At 52.4% G+C, this 27,192-nt stretch overlaps 8 protein-coding genes across 8 annotated transcripts, besides 1 other annotated feature; 1 reads left to right on the forward strand and 7 right to left on the reverse strand.

The window, feature by feature from the left end:
* Window positions 1-500: 500 nt before the first annotated feature.
* Window positions 501-625: a sequence feature (rRNA 5S).
* A 146-nt stretch (window positions 626-771) lies between these two features.
* Window positions 772-1,718, reverse strand: PODANS_2_10870 (uncharacterized protein; the record flags this gene model as incomplete). Its single annotated transcript, XM_001911864.1, has 2 exons — window positions 772-1,589; window positions 1,667-1,718. The coding sequence occupies 2 exons, from the start codon at window positions 1,716-1,718 to the stop codon at window positions 772-774; spliced, it is 870 nt and encodes a 289-aa protein (XP_001911899.1).
* Window positions 1,719-2,392: 674 nt separating this feature from the next.
* Window positions 2,393-2,789, reverse strand: PODANS_2_10880 (uncharacterized protein; the record flags this gene model as incomplete). Its single annotated transcript, XM_001911865.1, has 5 exons — window positions 2,393-2,414; window positions 2,483-2,519; window positions 2,574-2,602; window positions 2,655-2,701; window positions 2,763-2,789. The coding sequence occupies 5 exons, from the start codon at window positions 2,787-2,789 to the stop codon at window positions 2,393-2,395; spliced, it is 162 nt and encodes a 53-aa protein (XP_001911900.1).
* A 432-nt stretch (window positions 2,790-3,221) lies between these two features.
* On the forward strand, window positions 3,222-4,433 carry PODANS_2_10890 (uncharacterized protein; the record flags this gene model as incomplete). The annotated part of the gene is made up of 1 exon (XM_001911866.1): window positions 3,222-4,433. The coding sequence occupies one exon, from the start codon at window positions 3,222-3,224 to the stop codon at window positions 4,431-4,433; it is 1,212 nt and encodes a 403-aa protein (XP_001911901.1).
* A 632-nt stretch (window positions 4,434-5,065) lies between these two features.
* Window positions 5,066-7,608, reverse strand: PODANS_2_10900 (uncharacterized protein; the record flags this gene model as incomplete). The annotated part of the gene is made up of 2 exons (XM_001911867.1): window positions 5,066-5,979; window positions 6,039-7,608. Coding segments are annotated over 2 exons (2,484 nt in total), but the record flags the coding sequence as incomplete, so codon positions are not given.
* A 1,920-nt stretch (window positions 7,609-9,528) lies between these two features.
* Window positions 9,529-10,933, reverse strand: PODANS_2_10910 (uncharacterized protein; the record flags this gene model as incomplete). The annotated part of the gene is made up of 5 exons (XM_001911868.1): window positions 9,529-9,662; window positions 9,727-10,110; window positions 10,176-10,524; window positions 10,579-10,662; window positions 10,715-10,933. The coding sequence occupies 5 exons, from the start codon at window positions 10,931-10,933 to the stop codon at window positions 9,529-9,531; spliced, it is 1,170 nt and encodes a 389-aa protein (XP_001911903.1).
* A 7,999-nt stretch (window positions 10,934-18,932) lies between these two features.
* Window positions 18,933-19,527, reverse strand: PODANS_2_10920 (uncharacterized protein; the record flags this gene model as incomplete). The annotated part of the gene is made up of 2 exons (XM_001911869.1): window positions 18,933-19,355; window positions 19,432-19,527. The coding sequence occupies 2 exons, from the start codon at window positions 19,525-19,527 to the stop codon at window positions 18,933-18,935; spliced, it is 519 nt and encodes a 172-aa protein (XP_001911904.1).
* Window positions 19,528-20,575: 1,048 nt separating this feature from the next.
* Window positions 20,576-22,316, reverse strand: PODANS_2_10930 (uncharacterized protein; the record flags this gene model as incomplete). The annotated part of the gene is made up of 3 exons (XM_001911870.1): window positions 20,576-22,143; window positions 22,199-22,251; window positions 22,309-22,316. The coding sequence occupies 3 exons, from the start codon at window positions 22,314-22,316 to the stop codon at window positions 20,576-20,578; spliced, it is 1,629 nt and encodes a 542-aa protein (XP_001911905.1).
* Window positions 22,317-24,990: 2,674 nt separating this feature from the next.
* On the reverse strand, window positions 24,991-26,449 carry PODANS_2_10940 (uncharacterized protein; the record flags this gene model as incomplete). The annotated part of the gene is made up of 3 exons (XM_001911871.1): window positions 24,991-25,140; window positions 25,385-26,302; window positions 26,360-26,449. The coding sequence occupies 3 exons, from the start codon at window positions 26,447-26,449 to the stop codon at window positions 24,991-24,993; spliced, it is 1,158 nt and encodes a 385-aa protein (XP_001911906.1).
* Between the last annotated feature and the right edge of the window lie 743 nt (window positions 26,450-27,192).

The following is a 27,192-nucleotide window of genomic DNA, read 5'->3' on the forward strand; positions in this document are numbered from 1 at the left end:
ACATTATATCATTATTTTTGTTTGAGAGAGTGAAGGGGGGGGGGGAAGCTAAAGCCTGGGAAATGTGGGAATTTGCATATAAGGATGGCGTTGTATCATTAGGCGATTTTTAAACTTTTTCGACTTTTGGTTGGTGGCTGCAGGAGAAAGAGATATATGTGTATCTCGGGTGTGCAGATACTGTTTGTTGTAGTGTGTATGTTTGGGGGAGAGAAAATTATGGTGTTTGTATCTTGTGTTTAGTTATATACCATGAAAGTAATTGACTGATTTTGACACTCGCCCATGTTGAGAGTAGGTGTCAGATAGATGTCTAATGATTCAGCAATGAGATTTTCTCATACCAGATACAGTTTTGAACCAGGAAGATCTTCCAGAGAGTAGTCATCATCAATCTGAATGAGTATCCAGACTGGTGGACAAAAAAGGGAGTGGAAATATGAAGTTGGGACTGCTGCCAAGACTTGTTGATGGAGTTTATATGCACTCTCCCAAAACAGCAAAAACATACAACACCAAAGAATCCCCAGTGGTCACCCACCTGAGTACTAGTTTGGCTGTCAGCTGTTTGACTCAGGCAGAGCGGACGGGATGCCGTATTTTCAGCTGCATATAGTCGTATGTGCCTTTGTCGAGCAGAAAATGATATTATATGTATCTCAGAGTCCGATTACGCCCACAAAAGCCACACCCATAGACAAGAGCAAATAATGATACCCTATATATATGTACAAATAATACAGTCATCTACCATCTGTTTAACCACTTTAATCAGCTCCCCCACCTCGGCAAATAAAACCTCACATTCTCATACACCAAAAACGTCACCCACGTCGCCGGCAAAACCCTCACAACACCAGGCATAACCCCCCGATAAAACCCCCTTATCCCCTCCTCCCTCCAAAGCTGCCTCACCACGCCCTTTATCCCCCTGCCAAACCTCTCCTCTGCCTCGTAGCCCTGTAACCTGCTCCTCAGTACCTGAAGCGGGTAGGTAACCCCCCCAGCAACCAACTTGGCAATCGTACTCAGGACAACAGTCGCCTCATTGCTCATATCCCCTTCTTTCCTCTCCTTATGCCGTGCCGAGTACATCTTCTTGAGCGGGTCATAGACAGCAAACTGCACCGCCCCGTGACTAACAGCCAACATCCCCACCCCCAACCCTCTATAAAACCCCTTTATCCCCTCCGTCTGAAACAAATCGGCAGCCCCGGCGAGCATGTGAGGGTAGGCACCCTTTGTCCCCGCGTCAGAGGAGACCATCCGTGTCTTGAGCACCCAGATCGGGTTGGTGATAATCTGAGTTAGCGCCCCGGCCGCCAACGAGGCAACAAAAAAGTCTGGTGGTGACAGGCCCCCCACATTTTGCTGGGAGGGGGAGGATGACGATGATTTGAGATACAAGATCCCCCTCTCAACATTATTCTTGAAAAAGAAAAACGACGCCCAGCTCGTGGCATTCCCGATCAAGTTGGGTGTTAACCCCCTATAAAGACTCGCGAGCGGTTTCGGGTTGGAGCTGAGCGTGCGGATCAAAGAGACTGTTGTTGGTGGGGGGGTATTAGGGCTGTGTGACGAGCGGTGGACTAATTTCACCAGTCAGTACACCTTGTCATATAAATTTGAGACGAGGAGAAATAAAAAAATAAAATAAAAAAAATACTCTGCATTCGTGTCTTGACTATATCAAGCGGGTGCACAATCAGGGTGGCCATGGTGCCGGCCGACAAGCCGGCCACCGTCTCGACGAGCGCGGGGGAGGAGAGCCTCCCACCGCCGCTGCGCTCATCTTGTGGTGGTTTCGTCATTTAATACCTGGGGTGAAAATGTCTAGCTACATGACATCGTAAACAAACGGCTCCGTGTAAACAAAAATCAAACGGTGCGCATGTGTAGGCGCAAAAGCGAGTGTTGTTTATCAAGAGTCGCGGAAAAAAAGCTATGACGCAAGGGTTCCTGCTGTTCGTCCCAAAAAAAAGTTTCCGGGATCCTCGGCCGAGCATGGCCGACTGAAACCGGGATTTAAGAAGCATTTTTCGGCGCCGTTTGGCCGGCGACGGTGATAGCTACGCCAAGACTTGAAATCCACGTTAGCTTGACAAAGAGGAAGAAAAAGAAAGAGCAAAATGAACAGTCATGAGTAGATTCATGATGCAGGAGTTGTGTCTGCTATTATAATGTACAATCACGGTTATGGTATCACTTGCTCGCCCTCGTTCGCTCTGCTGATGACGAACTACCCCCAACCCATAATCCCGCTTTATCCCTCCTGATGCTCCTTGCCCGTTGCGCTTTTCCCAGCGCGGCGCCATCATTTTGAGTTGTTGTACTGATACACTCGGTCCATCACTGTTCCCTTTCCATATCTCGAGGTATTTATCGTCGCTACTTAAGAAAGGGGAGAGAGGAGGCTGCAGAGATAGTTAGATGCTGAGGTTCAAAGATCGGGTGTCAGGACAAAGCGTCGGCGGAGACATACCGGACCATGGATGGCCGAGGGTCGCTGCGGGTGTAGCCTGTGAAGTGTCAGTTGTCATGTTTTTGCTAGATAACCAGACAAGGTGACATACCAAGATAGAGGATGAAGGGGAGATAGCCACTGCTACAGTCAGTATTTCGCTCGCTAAAGCTGTCCGGCTCGTCCAACATACTAGTGAAGGGCAACGCGCGAGATCTCAATGAGCTTGCCAATGCGCTCCTGTTGCGTGGTTAGCCAGCTGCTTCATTCCCTCGTAACCCTGCCGGTCAGGTCTGCGTACCTTGGACTCCTCTGAAAGACGGAACATTTTGGCGGTTTGTGATTGTCCTGATATGGGAATCTGGGGTATGTGGTCGTCGTGGGGTTGCAAGATGGAGCAGTCTCTCAATCAATGATGATGTTCCAGTGGCAGAATCGGTTTTTGGGCGGTCACTTCCTGGACAAAGCTTGGCGCGGCTGACCCCATGTCGCCCTGCAAGCTGACCCCTGCAAGTCAACCGCCGGACCCACCCACCTTCTCCAGAAAACTCGCGACTTCTCAACGCACCGCGCTTCTTTGGTGGAAAGGTAGCTGCGAGAGGCGTCTTTTTACAATTGACGAAACCACCACCCAGTTGCCATCCAGCAAGCCCCCTTTCTCCACGACAGGTGTAGATAATCCCAAAATGTCAAAACACTGGTATGTCTTCCCACGAACACATAACATTTCCCACAGATATAGCAAGCAAACATTTCCACCATGTCGATCATCAGGAGATTCAACATGGCTAAATTCCTCCTTTTTAGGGAGCAAAACAAAGATGCCACCGTCTACGTCGGCAACATAGACGAGCGCTTTACCCAAGAGCTCCTCACAGAGCTCATGACCCAAGTCGGCCCCGTCCGCCAGGTCCATATGCCCCTCGACCGCGTCACCCGCAACCACCAAGGCTACGGCTTCATCGAGTTCGACACCCCCGAATCCGCCGAGTACGCCGCCAAGTGTCTGAATGGCATCCGTGTTCACGGCAAGCCCCTCCGCGTCAATAAGGCGTCCGCCGACAAGCAAAAGACGGTCGACATTGGCGCCGAGCTTTTTATCAACAACCTCGACCCCCAAGTCGACGAAAAGATCCTCTACGACACCTTCAGCACCTTCGGTCAGATCCTCCGCCAGCCCAACATTGTGCGCGACGACAACAACATCTCCAAGGGGTATGGTTTCGTCAGCTTTGACTCGTTCGAGGCCTCCGACGCCGCGCTGGCGAACATGAACGGGCAATATCTCTTGAGCAAGGCTATCAGTGTAGACTATGCGTACAAGAAGGACGGCAAGGGCGAGCGCCACGGTGATGAGGCGGAAAGAAGACTGGCCGCCGAAGGCAAGAAGCACAACATAGTGCCCGAGCAACAGGTTCTCCCGCCAGCCTTCCATATGAATGCCCCCATCGCCGCCACAACACCCGTCACACCAGTCGCCGCCGTCCCGCCCATGATCGACCCCTCCATGGCCGCCATTCCTCCACCAGTCGGCATGGTGCCCCCAGTTGTCCCTCCCCTCGGGCCGGGAGGCATGCCGCCAGTTCCAGTCGCGGCGTACGGCGGGCCCTTACCAACTGGACCAGCAGCCATGGGCGGTCGCGGTGGTCCTCCCCCAATTCCCTACGGCGGCGGTATGCCACCAGCTATGCCAAGCGGAGGCGGTGGTCGTATGAGCAACCTCCCGCCCCCACCATCTGGTCTCCCGGCGCGTCCACCCCCCAGCCAGGCCGGGTTTGGCGGTCCAGTGCCCTTCCACCCACCACCGGGGTTTGCTCCGCCCCCTCCTGTTGGTCCAGGTCAGCAAATGTACCCCCCTCCTGTTGGCTTCAACGGCCCGACTCCACCTCAGGGATTCATGCCACCACCGGGAGGTGCCCCCCCTCCGGGCTTTGGTGGTCCACCTCCTAATGGCTACCCACGTCGAGGGTAGGACGATCGAGTGTGGGGTGATGGGAGGCCAGGAAATGTATCACCCTCCCGATGACTGCAACGGTCCGGCTCCTTCGCAAGGGTGCATGCCGCCATCGGGAGGTGCTCCGCCTCCTGGATATGGTGCTCCCCCTCCTGATGGGTAGAATCATTGAGGGCAGAACCATCGAGGCAGAACCATCATGGGCGAGATCCCGGGGGGTAAAACTGTCGATGAGAATTTTGGGCGTTTATTCTATGGGAATTGAACGAAAAAAAAAACAGTAGAGAAAGGAACCGTGGTGAAGCCTTGATACCCCGTTCACATAAGTAGGTAGTGTATTTTTAGAGAAGCAGAGAACAGTGTACATAATATGATGAGAATACATGATGCAAGAACACGAATGGTGAGGATCTGGAACACAAGGTAGAAGGCAATGGCGGTAGTGTCAGATAATTCTATTGATACAAACTACACTTCCTACAGCAACCAAAAATTGACCCCCTTTTACCTTTTAGTGAGTTGGGCCATTTTGCCCCCTATTTGACCTACGATTAAACCGCAAAGAACCCGCTGTCATCCGGGGAAAATCAAATAAATCAACGCCCCTTTCTTTTCACTAACCCCCAAACTCAAAACCAGCAACCAACCTACTACTCAATAATATTAACCTCACCCTCCACCCCATTCTCCTTCTTCTTCTCCTCGGCCCCATTCGCCCCATTCCTCTCCTTCTCCTCCGCCTCCTTCCTCTCCCTCTCCTCCCTCCTCTGCCGCTCAACAACCTCCCACTCCTTCCTCACCTCCTCCCTCCTCTCCCGCTCCCTCACCGCCTCGACCAAAAACGCCTCCTCAATCGCCTGCCTCCGCTTAAACACCCTCAGCCACCTCGTCCCCCACCTCCTGACCAACCCGTCCTCTTCCCCACGAGCATTACTCTCAAGCATCTCATCCTTCGTCCCGCCAGCCCAAGCCCCCAAGCTGTCCTCAATAGCCCTAAACAGCTCCCTCATGTTCCTCACCTCGTTATCCCTCGTCTCGTCATCCACCATCTCATCCGGCTGGCTGGCCTTGACAACCAGCTGCCTCACCCGGCCGGTAACCTTGATGACAGTGTTGAAGACCAATTCGTACATGTGAGCCCACGCGAGCGCCTCACCGCGCGTCTTGCCAGCCTGGACGTTCAGAGCCCAGTTGATCACCGTCAGCGGGGTCAGGATGGAGTAGTTCAGGAGCTTCTCCACGATGCTCAGCGCAACACCGGGGTGCACGCTCCAATACGTCATCACCGCCTCGATGATCTGCGTCCTCGACGCGTCGCTCGCCGCGCCAGCGTCCGCCAACCGGTCCTTGGTGCGCTCTATCGCTGCCAGGACGTGGGAGAGCGACTTGCTGCCTACGTAGAGCACGCAAGTGACAAAGACGTCCGTGCTGGCCACCAAGGCGTCGAGGTCGCGGTCGATGGCCTGAGACTGAATCCGCTGGATAACGGCGTCGATTTCCTCGTCGGGGGCCTTGCGTTTGAGGAGCGCGGCGATTTCACGGCCTTCGGCGGCAAAGGGGGTGTCTAATTGCTGTGTTAGTCACTGACACTCGAAATGATAAAGAAAAGGGGGAAAAACCAACCATCGTTGGCAAACTTGAAATCGGGCACATCCTTCTCCTTCTCGGGCCCAATCAACTTCTGATACGGCTCCGGAAGCGTATTCTTGATCCTCTGCGCAAAACTCAACCGAATCTCCTTGTCGATCGAGCCAACAATAAACGCCTTGCGCGGGTGCAAGCCGCTCAGCTCAACATCGTCCACCCACTCGGTCCACTTCCACGTGAAACCAAAGTTGGACAAATGATGCGAGAACCAGTCCATGAACCGGTACGCCAGCTCCAGATCCATCCGCGGCGCGTTTCTGTAAAGGTAACGAATGGCACGGCCCAAGCTGGGCGCTATAGCAGCAGGCGCCAGCTTGCAAGCCTCCGTAAGCACAGAGTGGTAGTAAACCAACTTGTGCTCTGGGTTAGGCAAGAGGAAAAGCTGGGTAAACACGGCATCAACAGCCACATCTTCGGGCTTCCAGGTAGACTTTGACTTCTCGATATCCCGAAGCCTATCGAACGGCGTGCCTCTCAGAGCAAAAGTCCTCGGCGCAAAGTAGCAATCCACCTCAATAAGCTGTCTTGCTGTGGCGTTGCGATTAAAGTGCAAAACATTGATAGTATCAAGCAGTGCATCTCTGATGAGCGACGACGCCAGGCTGGTAGGAGGGGGCACCGACTCGACTTCTTGCTGCCCATAAACAGAGATATACACCTCTGGGAACAACGGCCTCGGCCCTCTGACCACCGTCTTGGGAATAACGATATTCGGCAAAACGTGCTTCTTCGCACTGGCCAGCTTGGCCACCGTCTCAACCTCGCCGACAGGGAACTGCCACGGTCTCGGCAAGCAGCTCAACGCCCAACCCTGAGCCGCCTCAGCCTGCAGCTGCGCCTGCAAAAGCGAAATCAAACTCTGCGACTGCGCCGGGTTTTCCTCCCCAGCCTCGGGATGATAAGGCTCAATCACGGCCTGCAGCGGATGCGGCTCGCTCGCAATGATGGCCGTATTCTCCAGCAAATCCGCCGCTTTCTGCTGCCACTCCTGCTGCACCTGCTCCGGCGACCCAGCAGCCATCACATACGGAAGCGTCAAGAGAATGATCTTGACAATCTCTGTGCCGATCGTATCCTCACTGCTCGCCGTCTGCAACCCAACCGCCCGTTCAAAAAGCTCCCCCAACACACCAAAAACCCCTTCCCCTTCCAACACGCCCTGCAGACACCCCACCAGCTTCAGGTACAGCTTCACATCCCTCCACCCCCCCTCCCGAAGCTTGTCCTCGATCAACCTCGCCGCTTTTTCGAGTAAAAGATCCATCGCCTCGGGCTTGTTGGTGTTGACCACCATCAACACGCCCGCCAAAAAGGGGGTTTTGAGAGGCTGCTCCACGCACAACTGGAGGACCAAGTCGGTGAAGTTGCCTCTGAGCAAGACGTCATCGTCCCAGTTGTCGGTGAACAGGTTCGCAATCTGGGAAATCTCATCGTGGCGCTCGATCATGGGGTTCTCGGCAATGGCGATGAGCTGCTTGCGGAGGCGGACGTGGGGGGGCGCGTCGTAGCGGCGGCGGGAGTTGTTGCCGCGGTAGTGGTTGTCGTCTTCATTGTCATCTAACCCAGATTGTGTCAGTCAGTGGTGATGATGATGATGATGATGATGATGATGATGAAAAAGGGACAAACATACCTCTATAACGACGTTTCCGGTTATACCCACCGCCGCCACCACCTCTACCTCCTCCTCCTCCTCCTCTCCTGTCGTAGTCGGCCATGGTTTGGATTTGCTATTGCGCAACTGATGGGATGCGATGCTGCTGTTCCTCTCCCGTTGGATAGTTTTATTTTCTTTTTCCCGGTTTGGTGTTGTCGTCGCAAGAGAAATCTACCTCTCGCAATTTTTGATAGATTTCACTCTCAAACCAGATGATTCTGCCAATCCAAGCCCGAGAGCGCAATTGATGATTGGTTTTGATTGGCGCAAATCCGGAAACTCTTGTTTCCTTTCGTTGCTCTCTCTGAAACAATAAAAGTTGAGAAGGAAGACAGCAGCAACAAAAGGCTGACAAGGTTCAAGTTGCCAGTGCCAAGCGCGACAGAGGAAAGCGTGAAATAAGTGGGGACTGGACTGGAGAGAAAGTTTTTGTGGGGCCACCCACCGGGGGAAGGAGCTAGTGATGCAAGTGATCCCGGTCGGTAGGGAGTGGTGGTTGCCTTGAAAATGAGGCTTTACAGGCTGGTATAAGTCACGGGTGTTTGTTGGAGCAAAATTCACGACGACGACGTTGTTTGTCTGTTATTATGCAGTGTTTGGCTTTTCTCTCTACACTTTGAATAACCTCAGTAACACTGGAACATAGTAATTCATCGTTCTCACCCATCTCCATAGTTGGTAGAAGATTACCTCACTTTATCAATCCATACATGAGTGTCAAGACCTCATCAATTCAAAGCCATGCCATGAAAATATTTTGAATCTGAAAGTAAACGAAAACCTTGATAAAAGCACAAGAACAACCACAGAATCCAACAACATCGCCTTCTTCATGTAGGCCTGTCTCAAACCTGCTCTGATAATCTTTTCCGTTTTTCTCATCTCTCCCAGGCAAAAACGCCCACCCCATGCCATCCAGGTGCTCCCCGCCACATGATATCTTTACCGTCCGTCCCAACTCCTTCTCACTCTCATCCCAAACCAAAAGTTGAATTGCGCTGAACTCGATGGCCGTCTCGTGCTACCCATTCCAAAACTACCATTGCTCCTGTTTGAGAGTCTCAAACCAAGATAGCCAGTGCAGGCAGGCCAGCCCACTAGGTTCTTCAGCTGGGAGTACATGACAAGACAAATCATATAATTCCATTCGCTCCCACTCATCATGAATCATTCGCCTTCCTACTAACAACATCAAAAACAGGGACGATGGGGCGAGGACAGGGAGGCCGCACAGATAACAAAACAACGCAAGTGATTCCAGCGGAGAATACAGTGGAAATACCACCCAAGGAACAAGAATAAAAGAAGCCTTTCTCCAGATATTTGGGGCACGAAATAAAGCAAAAGCCATCTAGGTCATGCAGAAACGGAATCTAAAAAACGTGGCCCGGTTGGTGTTTTTTCCCTCAGCACGCCCCCTCTCCCCTCTCCCTCCCTTCCTGCTATAGCCTTATTGCGCGCTGTTGTCTTCAGAGGACGAATGCTCGTGGGCATACCAGCCGCCCCAAACTCCTGCTATTTCCGCGCTCTATCCTGCCACTTCTCGACACTACTTTGGGATCGATGGAACCTTCCGGAATCGAGTCTCGTCGTCTCGTTAAATTCCATCAACACTCATGGCTCCTCGGGGTATCTCATGGCATTTCCTCGTCATAGATCATGAACGGGAAGCGACCCAAAGCCGCTGTCTCCTTGCTGGGCCGTATACGATACTTTGCTGTCAAAGTACAGCTCGAAGTGTCCACACACGATCAGCTCTCACGGTCGCGAATCGACACAGAACTTTTTTCCGTCTCGCTGGCCAGCTTTTCAGTCCAGTTTGGCCATCATTTCCGATTTGTTCATGGGAACGAAGTTGTCGATGTCGAGCCCTTGGGCCGCAAGGATGGACCTCATGTGAGGTGGCACAAGCTTGTGGTTGAGGTGAGGGGCGATCGACAGCTCTGCAGAAAACGATTCTGTTAGCAAGTTTGGTTCAAAATCAACACAGAGTCTGGTGACACGTACCATGGCGGGTGAAGTCAAAGAGCGGAGGAAGGTCCTTGAGCTGGCCCGTCTGGTGCCTCGAATCGGGAAAGCGGGTGTTGGGATCCCTGAGGTCATCAAAGAAGGGCTGCACCATCGCGTCGATGGCCGACAGACGCTCGGTGGGTGTGTACTCCAGCAACTTGCTAATCAGGTCGATGGCGGGTTGGTCGGCCTTGCGGAACACCTTGTTGAAAGGATGGGGCTTGATCTGAGGAAACTTGTGCTCCATGTAGTTCGGGTTCATAGTTCGAATTTGCTCGCGGGTGGGTGTCCCCAGCACCTTGATAATTTCGACGAGCTGATCGATACCCGATTCACCGGGGAAGAGAGGCTGACCAAGCATCAGTTCTGCCATGACGCAGCCTGTTGACCAAACGTCTGTTCACGTCAGTTAGCAACAATCTTCCATTGTTGACAAGTCCACTCACCAATCTTGGTTGTATAGTTGGTAGCACCAAAGATCAATTCAGGTGCGCGGTAGTATCTGGAGCAAATGTAAGACACGTTTGGTTCGTTTTCCACCAGAATCTTGGCACTGCCGAAATCACAGAGCTTCAAGATGCCGGTGCTAGGGTCGAGGAGAAGGTTTTGGGGCTTGATGTCGCGATGGCAGATGCCTTGAGAGTGAATGTATGCAAGAGCCCGGAAAAGCTGGTAGATGTACAGCTTCACCTCAAGGATGGGCATAGTAGTCTTCATTTTGTTGAAGAAACGGGAGGCGCGGTACACGGTTTCTGGCACGAACTCCTGGACCAAGTTGAGGTAAACCTCATCCTTCTATTGGGGATGTAAGCAATCTGTTTTCCAATGAGGTATTACTAAAGGACTTACGCGCTCGCCATTAGAGTAGTAAAAGGCCTTGAGCTGCACGATGTTGGGGTGTCTCACGATCCGCATGATTTGCAGCTCACGGTTCTACAACATGTTAGCCATTAATCATACAACCCAGCCATAGCACACAACCAACCTTGAATCTTTTGTCCTGCAAGACACGCTTGATGGCTGCATCTTCGTTCGAGGGAGACAACTTAGTTTGAAAGACGACACCAAAGGAACCGTTGCCAACAATCTTGCACTGGGTGTAAGTCAAGTCTCTCGTCTCGCCCGTGATGCCATCCTGCACTTTCTCACGGATCACTTCTCCCATCCGCAGATTGTTGAACGCTGCCGGACGATTCGACGCCATGGTGAAGATCTCAAAGCCACGTCGGGGTTGGTGTGGAGGATCGTACTATACTCGGGTCACTGGCGGGGAAAAAGGTCGCCGACAGGTATGGTTGCTTTAAAACGCGCTAGGGAGGTCTTATATCACACGCAAGGTTAAATGTTGGTAAAGCGGTTACTACTGTACGGAGATGGTGATGTCTATTAAACGCGTAAGCACACGTCGCAGCATCATGGTTGGCAAGTGTTGGGAACAGCCAGGAGTATTGGGTTGTCATGGCAGTTGAGGGGCAGAGGAGACAGGGACCGGCTTACAAGATGGGTTGGTCGAAACCTCGAGGGGCATCTGACGCCAGGGATTGGCAGTTACAAGACGAACTTGTGTAAACTCGCAGTTTTGCAGAGCAAAGTTTCGTGACCGGTGATGCCGACTGTTTGGGAGCGTGGCTTGTGTTTCGACGGAAGGAATCTACCCGTCGATGGAAAGAGGGGAGGAAATCGGGACCCGATGCAACGGGGGGAATCGCGCAGACGGGCTTGGGTCGTTAGGGACTTGGGTCAGGTCGAACTAGGTATCGGGTTGTTTCTTGACGGCTGTTAGACGGAGCGCTCGAGATCAAAAAAGAACAGCCACGCGAAGCTGGCGACAAACTGCACGAGATGACGAGGTTGATGGTTGATGCGGAGGTGGAGACAGAATACTAAGGCGTTGAAGGAAGAGGACGACAACAGGAGAGGGTTACGGGAAGGTAGGTTGAATTTCAGAGGTCAATGGACGTGAGGTTTTGGAGGGGCGGGCGCACTAGCTAAGTGAAATGACGGCGGGGAACGACAGGGCACTGCGGTGGCGACCAAGCACAAGGGTAGCCTAGCGTGTCCTGCTGCAGTGCGCCCGGGCCAGGTCAAGTGGCTCCGAGGGGGACCCAAGACGACGCAAGGACTCGAAGCTTTCCAAGGTGCTCTTGGTCGAAGCGGCAGCAGCAGTGTCGAGTGAAGAAAGCTGCAACTTTGCAAATGCCCGAGACAATGGGACATCCAACACTATCAAAGAAAAGAAAAGACAAAACAAAAAAAAAGAAAAGAATAAAAGAACAAACAGGGGGAGCCTGAAGCAGACAGCTGCTTCAGTCGACCACACATCATCGTATGCAACTTTCTCTCTTGCACGTCTAGTGAGGTCAGATGGCCTACGGCTTGGCGCGCTGCACCATGGACGCAGCCAACCAGAGGAGGCCTAATGAGGGGTTGGGGCAAGGGAAACGGCAGGGTTGCAAAGGCAGGTGAGCCTTTTAGGACCTCTCGGTGAAAGGGCCCAAGGTTGGAAGAGGATGAAACGGGACAACTGTAAAAAGTAAAAGTGAAGGTATTTACACTTACAGTGCGCTCGGTCTGCGACCAGAGTCTTCTGCAGCGTGCGGATGCGAGGGACCGGTGGTCGGTTGGAGGAATTGGCAGCGGAAAGTGTGGTGCTGTGTTCGGTGGTGAGGGGTTCGCTCCGGGCCGTCGTCACTTGTGGCTTTAGCTCCAAAGTCGAGGGAGTCGGCCGGCAGGGCGGTTGCGCTGGTCTGGTGGATGGGATTTATTTGGGCGTTGTGCGGTTGGCCAGATACTGGGAGACCTTGGTGTCTTGTAAGGCGGTGCAAGCCGCAAGCCTCCAGACCTAGGAAGATGGATCTAAAAACAGATCTGGCTGTGTGAAATGGAAATACAGAGTCCAGACTGTGGGCACCTCAGTCGTAGAGGAAAGAAAATAAAAGGAGGTGATCCAAATCGATGCAACTCGGGGAAATGACAGGATAAAGGTGGTCTGGTCTGGCTTGGTGGCCGTGTCTGCTGCTCTGCTTGGTTGGTAATAAAGTAGGGTAAGGTAGCCTGACGCAGGACACGCCGTAAGTTGGACGTAAGGTCTGTAGGAAGGTACCGTGTGATGTGGAAAAAAAAAGGGAAGGGAAAAAGGGTTCGAGGTACGGGTCAAAAAGCTTTCCAGGTGCAGGATACTGCACAGTAGCCTGAGAATGGGATGTGTTGTGACGTGACCTCTCAGGTTGGCAGACAGAAACCGCAGCGGGCACCGGAAATAGCCTCAGGCACGCCGGTGACTGGAAGACGAATGGGAGTGTGCTCTCGCCGGCCGAGTCCCAGGAACACAATAGCCTGCCTGACGTTGATTCGGAGCGGCGGATGGTGGAGCTCTTCGTTGTCCGCTTCCTGTTTCCCAAAATACGATAGCGGTCCCGTCTCCTTCTTCGCTTCTATGGTGTTTGGCTTCCACTTGTTGAACGAGCATGTATGTGTGTGTGTATGCGCGGTAAGGTACCGGGATGAAAGACGCCGCGTATTTACCGGAATTTCGGTTTTCCTATGCACCTCAACGGGTCCCCGGGTTGCTTTTATCCAGGAGAGCAGCCCCTCTGGTGTCGCTGGCGTGGTTCCAATGGCACGGGATGGGCCAAGGGAGGAGGAGATGAGGCCGGGAGACGCCGATCAAATCAGAAAAAGCGTAAACTGGAACAGAATCAACAGACACAATGTGATGCGGCCGCTTCTGGCCTTTTGTTCACCAGATCCCGCCAGACTGGGGCCGTTGCTCATGTGCCCATTTTTGAGACGGAAAGCCGGCGCTAAACACACTCGGCAGGCGAAGTTTAAAATAGAGAAGTTAATAAGGTATGAGCTCAATCACCGAATCAACACAAATCGTCATTTTGTTTCTAGTGGCTGACTACTTTTCAAAAAGATAGCCCTGCCTGTCTGAAAGGTGTATGAGTGCCAGATTGGACACAGGCAGAGACAGACAGGGTGGGTTCTTCTAGATGCCCCCTCTCCCAATGTCCAGATCAGATTCGAGGTGGGGCTTCGCAGTGCTTTGTTCTCTGACAACCACAGTTCGTCACGAACCCGCCGCCACGGTTGAGGGCCGAGTGGATTGTGTCTGTTGAAGGAGTCCCCGAGATGTGAGACAGACAGCGGGAGAGAGGCAATACCTGGTGTTCTGTCGTCTCACAATCAACCCGGGGTCTTGGGGTGTGCAGTACCAGTTGAGCCAGCTCGCCCGTTTGGGCACTGTTACACCTACGCTAATATTCCTGAGTCGGTGTCTCTGGTCGTCATAGTAAACAGAGGGAGCCGTTGGAGAGTCATGGTGCCAGTGAGTGAGCGGTCTCTCTGGGTTAATTTACTGCGTAATTCAAATTGCAGAAGCACTCCCGGTATTAAGAGCATCGCCTAAGAGGACTGACGGCTTCTCGCATAAATCCGATGCGTGTAAAGCGAACTCCTCATTATTGCCTCCGCCGCCAGACGAGGGGATCAACGTGTCGCTCAGTCACTGCTGGTTATCACGACTTCTTTATGCGAGCAAGCTTGTCAGGCAGATCGAGGACGGTCCAGGTCGATGACACGCCTTCTTGGGCCCATTTAGCTGCAGCTGTCATAGAATAGCTTCCTGAGGATAGACAGGCGACCCGAGTAACACGGCACCCGAGTTGAAACGCCGATATGACGGGTGGAAGACTTGCCAATTGGGACTGGTGCATATGGCTTGTGCGGGGCAAACATGATGAAGCTCACCACCACAAGCAACAGGGCAGTGTGGATGGAGGGGCACATAATAGCTATGTACACCGCTGTAGACAGTGAGTCCGAAATAGGATTATAGAAGCAGCAATTTAGAGCCCTCAGGGCAACAAACTGGCCAGAAACGAAAAGTCGAAGCCTACGCCAACTGACGTTGAGCTGTTGTCGAGATATATCTGGCCTTTGCTTTCCTCCCCTGGTGGTGCAAAAGTAGAGGCAGAGAGGGGTTGACGAAGCTTGTCGTTTCGTGCCCATACAGATCCCAAACAGGTAATACACAATGATACAACACGCACTGCCAGATCAAGTGTTCCGTGCTCCGAAAGCGCAGTGATACAGCACTAATAAGATATTTCAGCGTCGAATATACCGAGATCTAGGCACCGCAGTGCGTTTCTCAAACAGTCAATATTGCTTGTCGGCGTCGAGCTTCCACTCTTGAAACCCTTGTTCGGTTTGGCAGCAGGCTCCGATTGGGCGGTATCGTGAGCCGATATTCACATGCATCCATGCTCTAGAGAGGTCCAATCGTTTGGTGTCTAGTCTTGCATGGTTATGATGATGCCTGACGCCGATTCCATCGTTGCGGTTGTGTCCAGCCGTGTTGCGGTCTCTGTCCGTTGCTGGCTTTCCGGCGCTCTTCCAATGCGACCTGCGCAGGAGGGAGGTGGATCAGCAAAGCGCCTTTTGGGTGCAAACGAGGTCCCATGACCGGTTGAATCGCGCTAATCATTTGGCTCGACCAGGTAGATCGTGGCTGGCCGTCTGTTGGCAGACACCAACTTTTTTTTGATCATCTGCAGAGCAGAAAAAAGATAGGGGGGGCAACTGGGACGGATGGGATAGTACGGAGTAGCACTGGGACTTGTTGACCCTGTGGCTAGCTCCGGGTCAAAGTGACAACCGCCGTCCACTGACATCCCATGGCATCAAGACGCAATTGCCAATCCAGGGGTTCCAGGTTTGTTAGTCGCCTGCCAGATTCGATTTGGATATCGGCCAGGTACCGTATGTGTATGTACGCAGACGTGCCAGGGCCATAAACCCCCGAGACCTCTTGTGAGATTCTCGGTGCGGTCGTGAAACCGGCGGGCAGTTCGATCGTGTAGTTTTTCGTGATGTCAGGCACCATTTGTGGCGCGATTGCTCGTTACACGCCCTTGGGCACAGCAAAGCATGGCAAAAAGCTAGTCAGGTCGTCCGGAGAATGACTCCCCCCTCTCTGACATTTCGATGAGATGCTAGAGGCCTAGAGCAGCTATACATGATCACCTGACGGAGGACAGCGCGCCTTTTGTAACTCTGCTGTTCCGTACCCGTACCCTGGCCAGCTGGCGTTCCTCGGAAATCACCCAAGCTTCAGCGGCTGACTCCCGGCGTGATGGGTTCGTGAGATAGCGCCCGTCTGTGCCAGCGCTGGGCGTGGGAAGTGAGGCCCAAACGGCGGGCCAGATTCATCCGCCAGAGGAAAGGTGACTTGCCAATTATAGCAAGCAGATGCCACCGTTCAGCAACGCTTCGGTATTCGCCGTGCTGAGGGGGTTCGTGAGCATCTTTTGGCACTTGCGGCACTCTGAAGACGGAGCTGTCAAATCGATTGCATGGAAGCGAGGAAAATTACCCGTCGACGATGTTGTTGCTGTCTGAGCCATGTGATTTCAAGCTGCTGTGGTTTAATTACTGTCGACTGACGGCTGCTGCATGTTGGCCTTGATGAGGCAGCACGACGAGCTAGCGACGGTTGGTGGTGGTCGGTGAGCCGATCTCCAAGCTAGCCAGACCGAGATCGCATCATCCTGGTAAGGCAGGGACGCACTGACCAGCTCTGGTCTGAGCCAACCTTGGTGCTGATCATGATATGGTCTGTGCTTGCCCTCAGTCACTGTGTATGCCAAGCTATGGAATATCGATACAGGAACCAGAGCCAGCTGTCTGCCAGATGTTGAAGTTGCTCTTCCCAAAAGGTGATGAAGGTGGGAGCTCGGAGGGTCTGCATGATGCAGCAATCCTCTGGTCTGTATTTGTTGGGCCATCGCTGAACTGATTGTACCGTTACCATGATCCCAATTCCCAACAAGGCCACGGGCGCCCGGCTTGTTTGAAACCGAGCTCTTAGAAGTTGCTTCGGCATGGTGGTTTATGATTTGATCTTTCAGACCAGGAGCTTGGGCTAACTTGCTGGAGCCATCAGATGCCCGAGTGGAGAATGATGAGATTCCATCTTCCGGGCCGATAGAACCAACAGCATTCATTGGGGACAGCACAAGAAAAGCTCAAAAGAGATTCCAGATCGCGGGGTAGCTTCCCATGGCTTGTTCTCTGCTGTGCCATAACTCAATGCTTCCCAGGGGCGCATGGGAATATTTCCGAGCTCATCCACGATTCAACAACCGAAGGGATCACATCACTGGGAAACCGGTGCGGTATTTCCTACCTCCCCGGTCTCGAACGACTCTTATCTCTTCCAAGACTCCCTCATTGTCTTGTTGATTCGCCGCCGGCAGCCTGTCCAAACCGGTAAACTGCTTCTGAGACCCGCATACATCTTGGGTGGTCCGCTTCTGTCGACGTGCAGCCGACATCCTGCCACACCTTGACTCAGCTGCTTGATGCTCCTCGATGAACTGTCAAATATTCCCTGAAAAACAAAGTCATATCACGCACCAGCATCTGCATGAAAGGCGATCAAATTGGCGTTGCAGGTTCGAGTTCAGCCTCTTGGCCGCCTCATCACTTGGAATGTGATAAAAGAAGAAACCCAAGAAAGAATCTGGGCCCTTCTGAGCCCTGCCCTGTGGTTGAGACTGGTCTTTTGAGAGCATGTTTCTGCTATTGTGCAACCTCAGTCACCGTGCATGTCGCTGAGCTGCGGGATGACGGCGTTGTAGGTCCCAGACGTCCCGGCAGTCCATAGAGCTCAGCTGCAAGACAAGCCCCGGTATGCAGACGTTTCTTTCTAGGGGAGCTCTCGCGGACTCGGGCATGGACATGAGTGATGTTGCATGCAGCGAAACAGGCCCTTGATTGATCCGTCTCAAGGCATCTGCAGCGTCAAGCAGCCAGTGGCCATCACCCGTTGACGACGTCCATGGGAGCATTTGTCATGATGTTGTCTCGGGGTTCTCGTTTTGAAGGTCTAAATATACTCGGCACTTGATGCCCGAGAAGGGCCGAGTGATGTGGCTTGTTTCTCCTGGTTTCCCGTGTCTTTGCCATGTCTCTGACGGGACCCTAGGTTGTAACTGCTCCTCTTTCTCACAACGTACTGCACGCCTTGAAATCTGATATCAGGACATAACCTTAACCACCACATTTGCCATGGCCATCAAGCTCTCAGTAATTTAGAAGGCCATGCTTGATCTTTTGGGGAAACAAGCATATCTAGACATCGTTTTCAGCACATATCATCATCCTCATACGTAGATAGCTACCATCTAACAATGTTATTGACACCAGCTTGGAGGATATAAAATGTGGCAAAAGAGATCAACGTCTTCAATCAGCAGCTCTTTTCCAAGTAAATGAACCCCCCCTATCTCCTAACCCCATGATATCGAGCAAGCAACGGAGATAATAGATCACCATCCCATTACGGATATACAGCAACCCGTAAAATAAGTAGCCCCTTCCTTCAGATGTTGCCACAGCCGATACAACGCCCACAGCCAAATAATCACTCAGCAAAGCTTCATCTCTCATGAGTGCAACATAGCTACTTCAATGTCAGACCCACTATCGGCCACTCGAAGACCACTCACCAAAGCTCAACACCTAAATCAGAGAGGTAGCGCGATGTCGAGAAACAAGGTGGTTGAAAAAACGTCGAATAATGGTAGAAATGTCGTAGAAAAGTCGAAGAAGGTAACAAAGAAGTTGAAGAAAGTCAAAAACAAGTAACAATAATCTACCAGGAGTCTTCAAATTGAACCCCCCCACCCCCCCCCCCAATAAAAAAAAGGGGGGCTCAACATGACCAAAACCACAGATCCCTTCTTGACCCGTCATCATTCCCATCAGACTTAACCAACTGTCTCGTCCATAGAATGCAGTGGGAAGTGTACCTACTTAATTAAGTATTATGAGACGTGGAGTATCGGCGCTGACAGAACAGCACTTGCCTGGATGTCAATGACGGTTGTTGATTTATCCCACTTTAACGATCTTTCAAACAGCGTTCGACCTCCCAACCGCTCAAAAGCTCATATCGAAATCAGAGACCTCAAAAGCCAATAGCATAAATCCCCAAGCAACCTATAGGTATGACTACCACCCGTGCCTCGAACCAAAAACAGATAGATCATAATCCACATTATACCTAAACCCGTTGCGCCTCTGCCATCTCCCCCAAAATCCAGCCATACCCTTCCTTAAACCTCTTCGCTCCGCTTCCCACCATCTGCAACTCAGCGTCCCCCCCGCATTCTTCCCCACCCCTCCTCTCCCATTCAAAGCGCCAAATTATAAGCATACTCATCCTCCATATTCTGACTCACCCACAAAACAACCGTGCTAACCCCCACCAGCGCATTGGCAACCACATTCTCAACCCCCATCCCCAACGCCGGCATCCCCACCCCCGGCACGACAAACTTGAGCACAAAAACCGTAACCCCGCCCGCCATCCCGCCCGCCAGCGCCGCGAAACCCAGAAACAGCACCACCCTCGCCTTCCACGCCACCCCCGACCCGGAATAAGAGAAACTATCCGACGCCAGCCGGGATTTCTCGACCGAGTTGATGATCAGCATCCCCAGGGAGGAAAAGACGAACGGCAGCCAGTCGACAAAGTTGACGTGTAGGGGGGAGGCGTTGCGGGGCGAGGCCGACCAGACGGCCGAGTCGAGGAGGATGTAGAATGCTAGGGAGAACTTTGACACACAGACATTCGAGTAAGAGAAGTGTTGGGTAAGAGGAGGAGTGAGAGGAAGGAGGGGGGAAACGTACGAGACCGCCGGCCAGGTACACGCCAGCGTTACGGGCTTGGACGCTGGAGAGCCATGCTGGCTTGCTAAAGCGGAAGAGGCGCTCTTCGGAGGACATGATGATGGTATTTTATGTGATGTGTTTCCCCTTGCTCGGAGTTGAATAGTTCGGGGCTGTTAGAGGTAGAGCTCGTAAATGTTGCAACCGTAGCTCAGTGACGACTGGCCCCGGTTTCGGTATCGCAATCGAGTTGATCAGCGGTATCGCTATCTGTCACAAGATTGGAATACTTCTCGTATTCTCAGCCGCAATCAATCGCGATATCAAAACCTGTCGTCGTTGTCGCCGCGAATCGCAGTGTTGTGGGTGTGGAAGCTTATGAACGTAGACGGCAGGCGTGCAACGCAAGCAGGCACGCATGACGTTTGGAGTTGGTCCCAAGCGGAAGGCTGGGGGAACCTGACATGACCCACCAACCAACCAGACCAATCCCTTCTTGGCAAAGGCTGAAACTAGCACGTGATTACCCCTACCCTCACCAACACTTTTCACAACTACTTCGCAGCCCACAAAACAGTTGATGGATACTCTTCACAATTATCACTAACCGTCAAATATCTGCTTCCTCTGCAAACCAGAAACCCAGTGAATACCATGCATGCCACGCTCTCTGCTGCCATCGCTCCAACTACAACACCTCCACCTCCCTCACACATCTCTTCTACAACCCCCTATTATACACTTCCATCAACCCTTCATGTCCATTCCATCCATGCATCTTCTGTCTTCAGAAATGGCCTAGACAAAGCAATGCCTACATCCATCCATCCCCAACCCGCAAGAAAAACAGGCTCGCCATGTGTATATGGTACAAAAAGTAAAATATGGCCTTCCCTTGGAAAAAAGAAAGCAGCGATTGGTTGATCGCGATAAACCGAAGAGAACTTTAAACGCCCCAATGAGAGAGAAAACCCCCAGACAAGACAACAAGCTTTTCCACCAATTGTGAGGTCATGGGTGATGACAGAAAAAAAGAAGCCACCAGAACGCCGTTAATTGCTTTCGTTGTGTCCCCATTTGTTAAAAAAAAAGAATTATCGGCTCCTTAAGCCAGCAGGAGCGCAGTGTGTTCCCTTGGGAAACTAGTCATCACGCCCCTGCAGCTCTAGATCTCAATGGTCTTCAGTGTCGTCTCTTCCACCTCAACAACGGTGGCCTGCTTGCTGCTTCGTTTGCTGCCAGGCGCTGATGACGTGCCATTTGTCTGAGAAGGCTCAGTGATGGTGACCTCGGGAGGAGGGCTGACCTCGCCATTTGCAGCAAGGGCAGCTAACCTCGGGGCACTTTCTTTGTTCTCCTCTCCGCTGTGTCTTGGGGTGTCGACCTCAACCAACTTCTCCGGCACCTTGATACTGTTCGTCGCCGATGTCAAGGGAACCTCCTCGGCCACTCTCGCCAATGGGCTCGCCTTTCCAACACCTGGCCGAATTGGGCTGGGCATGGGAGAAATCTGGCTCAACCTCTGGAGCGACCGACCACGAGGCTCAGCGTTGGAATCAGCCGCGTTGGCATAGGGCGAAGTGGGCGCACTGGTTGCACCCCTTGGAGGAGCCATCGACCTGCGCTTGTTGGCGGTACGACCATACTTCTGGTCACACCTCCACCTCAAAATGTCGAAATAACCGGGCTCAACGCGGGCACTCTTAAACTCGCGCAGCTTAAGCTCGCCCGAATCATCATCGATGAACCATCTGCCGCTGCCAAGATCGTCCGCAACAGTAGCCACTAAATGAGCCCACGACTTCGCGACTACGTACTTGGTGTCGTAGTCGCGACCAAACAGAATAACCTGGCCCCAGGTACCCTTGGGTCCAGGCGCCAAGTCAACAGCCAAGTTGTTTCCACCCCAATCGCGAACAAGAGGAATCCACGCGGGGTGCGCATACACCTTCTGGATGGCACCGGCGGGGACACTGTCCTGACGAGCGAGCAGTTCTTGTCTCCAGTTGCCATTCTGGGGCGAAACGGGGGCCGAGCTGGACGAGGCCGCCGAAGTCGAAGCGTGGCTGCTTCCTCCCAGAATCTTGGAAGGCACAGCGGGCCTGGGGAATGTCGCCTCGAGCAGGAATTCTTGGTTGACCTTTACCCAGTTCTCCCACTCCTGAACAATCTCTTCGCAGTCCAAAAGCATGGACCCAAAAATGATGCCCGTGGGGTTGCCGCCTCTTTCTTGGCCATCGTGGATCATCAGGGACTCGCGGACGTCCTGAGGAAGGGAGCAGTCGAGCTGGTGCTCGAGATCGTTCAAATCGTTGTTAGTGGCGCCTTCGCAGAGCTGATCCCAAAGTTCCATGTAGTGCTCCTCGGCCCAGGCGTCGATCCGATTCCACGAGTTGTGGATCGGTGGCGCGGGCGGCTGGCCATCCTGGAAAGACTGCATCGGAATCGACCCGGTGGGGCTCTGCATGTCGAAAGCATCGGGTGGGACGGATGCCCGCGTGTTGATGGACCTCATGCCGGGCGAATATGGCCTCCCACTGGGGCTCATCGGAAGACCGGGAGTGTTGGGGGCATAGGCGGCATCAAAGTGCGCCGAAGGGCGGGTGGATTCGTCGTGGTAAGGGGAGGAAATGTCGTTGCGAGAATCGGAGGCGGTTGCTATCGAAGTGAGGCCATTACGGCCATGGAGAGGAACATGGCGCCCTGTCCTTTGCGGAGAGTCAAATGAGGAATCTGCATAATCAGTTAGTATGAGTCGGTGAAGGGATTGACTGGGAATTGCGCTGACGTCGGTCATAGCTGGTGATATCGTGCCACATAGAGCGGAAGAAACTGCCGAATCTGTAGTCAGGGCATTAGCATTCGCCAGTTGTCACTATTCAGAGTGTGCACACATACGAAGCCATCTGGGCAATAGCGAGAAAGGGGAAATTCGTAAAGGGGTTTTGTCGGTGTGGTGTGTTAAAGCAGGGACAAGACCGGAATGCGAGCGAGGGAGGACAGCGCGATGCGACTGCTGGCGGTTGAGAACGAAATCCGCGTCTAAAACGATTGGATGCGCGTCGACGTAGAGTTGTCGCAGCAGGAAGCGTCCTCAGCGACAATGTCGTCGACACTTTTGTATGTTCCCCCTTTTAGTCAAGCGATCGTGTTGGTGTTTGGTTCCGGGTCGCGGCGGCGTAGCGCTTGTGTTGCTTGTGCTGTGTTCAGTGTTCAGTGTTCACTGTTCTTTCTGTGCTGCGAGTGTCGGTCAAAAACCGAGTGTCTCCTATTTTGGTCGGGCAGACTAAAACGTGCCCCGGCGCAGACGGTACGTACTGGCTACTGGCTGTCACGTCATGCCCAGTTAAGGGGAACCCGTCAACCGAAAATCAACAACGAAGGCGCTCGAGCTAAAATGGACCTGCAAACGAGTGGTGCGTGTCCGAGAGAGAGAGAGACGTTGCCCGATGATGTAGGTGTCGGACTGCGTGCGGTAGGAAGAGAAGGAGCGGGCAAGCAGCAAGAAAACAAGAAGTGGTTTGCAATTTCACTCTCGGTGCAACGATCAATGATGTTCCAAGCTTTGCTCCGTGCATGGAAGGAGAGGAAAGTTGACCAATGTAAGCGCTTCAAAACGGTGAGGGTGGAAGGATGCCTTTCCCGCAGCCCATTAAATGGAAAGGGGCCATTTGCCCCACCACTGCCTCCTGCCTTACCCACCCTCGGGGTTCACCGTGTAAGGGCCGTGCTGTTTGATTGGCTCATTTCGCTCCAGACACCACGCCGGGCGTGCAATGCAAGATCAGGGACAGGCCATGGCATCGTGGCATGAAAGATTTCGCCAGAGCGAGCACTCACCTGCCGAACGGAATGTCACCCTTTTTTTTATTTTATTTTTTTGAACGCTGCTAATTTCAAGCTTTTTGCGACCGTGTTTGGGGGAACTTCTCACGCTTCTTTCAGGAGTCAACGGTTCGGTTCTGTTTTACCAGTCCGTTTCATTTCGATATGCCAGTGGGTTCTCCCAAGGAACTAGCCGACGTTCTGGCCCCTTATAAACAACTCCTTGCTACCCCGTAGCACACTCCGTTAAACATACATAACTCACCCTCCAAATATATCCAAGCAAAAGGACTCTTTGTGTGCCGTGTACCGGTATCTCTGCATCTGCAACTCTCGATCTCCCTCTCATGCAGCACAGAACAGAGCGGGTGGCTTACACCAGGACCTCCCACTGGATGCGCCAACACTCCTTATCAGACGACAACAACAACACCCACCTGCTGTTTCAGCCTCTGTGTCTTGCCGTTACGAATCCACGTTGGCTAGCTATCCCGACTAAAATCTTCTCGTGATATTCATAGTCCAACCTGCATAAGCACACTGCAACTAGACACTAGCAACCGCAAAAGACCCCGCCGTATTCAGCTGAACAGCGATCTGATCTCTTTCGCCTCATCTCACCAGCCGACCAGCACGCACTTACACTAAGACTGACACTGACAACACCACAGCATCTGCAGCACAACAAACACACAGGCACAGAATCCATCATCGGATGGACCACATGGCCAGCAACACCGGCCGGGCCCCAAAGCAAGCAACCATATCAATCAACCACGTTCACTGCCCGCCGCTGACAACCACTAATCTCGACCCTACCCCGCATCTTCCTCACTGCTGATCCCCCTTCTTCCACAAGCGTGACAAGCAAAAAAACAAGCTTCACAACCTGTCGATAGTTACCTGATTAACTGGCCGTGTGTGTGACTACAGGAATACCCTGTGGCAATAAGCTCTTCCATGTCCCGAATAAATTGCACCGCCCACAGGCTGTCGTACTTTTTATACAAGGTGCATGTGAGGTGTAAGTGATGCCCAATGGCGATCTTCCTTTCATTCGGAAACAACCAAGACATCCAGATAGGAAACCCCAAATCACCGGGTACCAAACTTTTTTGGTACAGAGGTAGCATTATGATGCTATCACTTTTAATGTCACGCCCCTCAGACTATCTTGCTACGAGTGCACATTTTTACGGACGTTCGGACCTTGTTGTCCGGCCGGCCAGCGTTGAACACCAACCCCATATTTTGTCATCCATCACCAGATCCAAAAAGATCTACAGCCCAGGTCCCGAGGCAGACCACATAAATAGAAAAGTTCGCCTTCCACACAGCCCGATGCTCAGATCGCCACATCTAACTGTTGAGGGCCAGTGGTATTCACTCAGACTGCCAGAACGCACATGATTCAATGCGCCATCAGGTACCGTAGCAACCTGTTGTCGACCCCATCACCAAGTAAACAAGACATAGCACTTACAGCTGTTGAGCCTTCCTTATGCTGTCTATGGTGCACCATCAGCCAACTCAACAAAGTCCACTTCAGCCCGGCTCAACCATCAAACATAGCTCCAAATAATCACATTTCAAACACATCTTCATTTCATGCCTAGTACAATGATGTTGATACGCTACATAAACAAATACGTTTCAACCCACACCTTAATGGTCCCCCCCCCCTACCTTCTGGTCTATCGTCCGCGGCGCTGCCATCAAACTGTTTCTTTTTTTCGTTCAAGTTTCCATCACTGCCTACCCATCTTGAAGCTGATTACTTGACGCAAGTCTTGTCCTCCAGTTCACAAACTCATCCGTTAAAATTCTTCCATGACCCGTCTCTTCGACCTTGAACAACTCGACAACCTTTGACTTCGCATCGAATCGAATCCTCCACACTCCTGACTGTTGAGGGTCGGCCTTGATTACTTGTTGGATCCCTATTGACATCACCAGTCAGTTGAAATGTCACCAAAAACAAAAAAACAAGAGAGAGCCTTAAAAGATAACTAACGGCCTTTAGAGATAATTCAAAGGCTTATTAATTTTCTTTCAAGGCCTTTTACTATATTATGGGAAGGGTAAGTAGATAGGTAGGGAGGGGGGCAGTAAGAAAATAAGGGCGCTCTGTGAAGGTTCTTTCAACAACAAAGATGGACAACTTACAATCCAATATCTCCGACGCAAAATTGACGCACACCCACGGCATCCACGGCCACTGCCCGCCATCCCTCTCCCTCCTCACCCTCTCATCAATCTCCTTCGTCTCATACTCTTCGCACGAAACCAACATCCCCTTCTTATCCCTCCAACCAACAACAATCTTCGGCACCCCCAGCAAAAACGACTGTGCCCAAAACTTCATCAGCTTCTTGTTGAATTGGAACTTATCCCTCGGGCTCTGGATGACTTTGGACGTCTTCAGCTCAACCCAGTTGATCTTAGCCCCCGGCTCCTTTGGCTTCATATCCCATATAGCATCCACCTCCCCCCCAAAACAGAGAACCTTCCCCCCTATCTCTGACCTCACAACAGAGCAATACTGTTCCTTGTTGCTCACCACCTCGTCGCCCCTATTCTCAATCACCTCCCTGGACGTCTCCGCCCACGGCCGCGGTATCGTAGCCAGCGTCTCAAACTTGTAACCCCAAAACGTCATTTCTTCCTGTGATATTGGACCTTTCCACCCTGAATTCTGCTTGGCTTTCTTTTCGGCAGCAAAAACCCAGTTCTCTTCGATGAAGATGCAGTCTTGGAAGAGCGTGGCGTTCATTTCGAAGCCGTCGTCGTCGTCATACGGATAGGGAGCGATCAGGAATTTGGTCATCATGCCTCGCCACGTGACGAACTTGGCGTCGATGGGCTGGTTGGTTTGCTGCTCGTAGTGGGCGATGGCTGTGAGGAGGCTGTCGAGGTGCTCGTCTTGGCTGTCGTGCTTGTCGAAATTGTCGAAGCCGGCGGAGAGGTTGGCGGGGAGGGCGGGGGGTTGAGGTGGGTAGTACCATTTGATAGAGGAGTCGTCGAGGCGGAGGTTGTGGTTCTTGTCGTAGGAGAAGCAGGTGAATTCCTGGTCGAGAAGTTAGTATGTTTATAGTGTGAAGGGGTGAGTGGTCGTCGGTCTTACTCTGGGTCTCTTAACGGGTGCTTGTGTGGTGGCTGCTGTGAGGCGGATGACATCGATGGGGAATCGAGCTACATTGCTGTTTTGTGCCATTTTGGGGAGAGGTGTTTGATGAGTGGCTGGTCAAACTAGGGATATGTCGTGCTACTGATGTCATCTACAACCCAGCACCTTAAAATGATAGTGTTAAAAATTGTTAACTTGAGAGAAAGCCTCTCAAGATGCAAACGGGTTTGAGGGCGGGATGAATGAGTGTAAATCCGAGATAGCTTGGCTGCTGGCCCCAGCCCAAGGAAACAGCAATCCACTGTACCTTGCAGGCATATCAGGGAATAGCTTACAGCTTGAAGGTTGGTATACAGCAAGCCAAATCACGAAATAATTGTACCGAATGACTGTTCAAGAATAGAGATTCTATGGATTCAAACTCATGACATTATTACAGGGCATCTATTAAACAAAGCGATCTAATGGCAGATACCAAGTACCTTGTTGAACAGGTACCCCTCGCGAGTGGATCCCCGCCTGCATTCCCGCAGCTGGGGGAGGTGCATTGCTTGACAGGGGCCAGACGGCAGCAGAGAATACCAACGACCATCAACAAGAGCTCCGACGACTTCACACATCACCATACTCAGGAACTCGGAGGCGCCGGCCTCACCACGCAGCTCGACTTGACCCCATCACCAGAGAATGATCCGATAATGAAGAACGCTCGAACTCGGTAGCCAGCAGCCTAGGATCCTCGAATTACACAATGGCCAACCGTTATGGCCAGTCGTACCGCAACGGCGGCAACTATGGAGGTGGTGGGGGAGGAGGCGCGTAGGTGCCGG

Source organism: Podospora anserina, chromosome 2 (genome assembly GCF_000226545.1).
Source record: "Podospora anserina S mat+ genomic DNA chromosome 2, supercontig 2".
Taxonomy (NCBI): Eukaryota; Fungi; Ascomycota; class Sordariomycetes; order Sordariales; family Podosporaceae; genus Podospora; species Podospora anserina.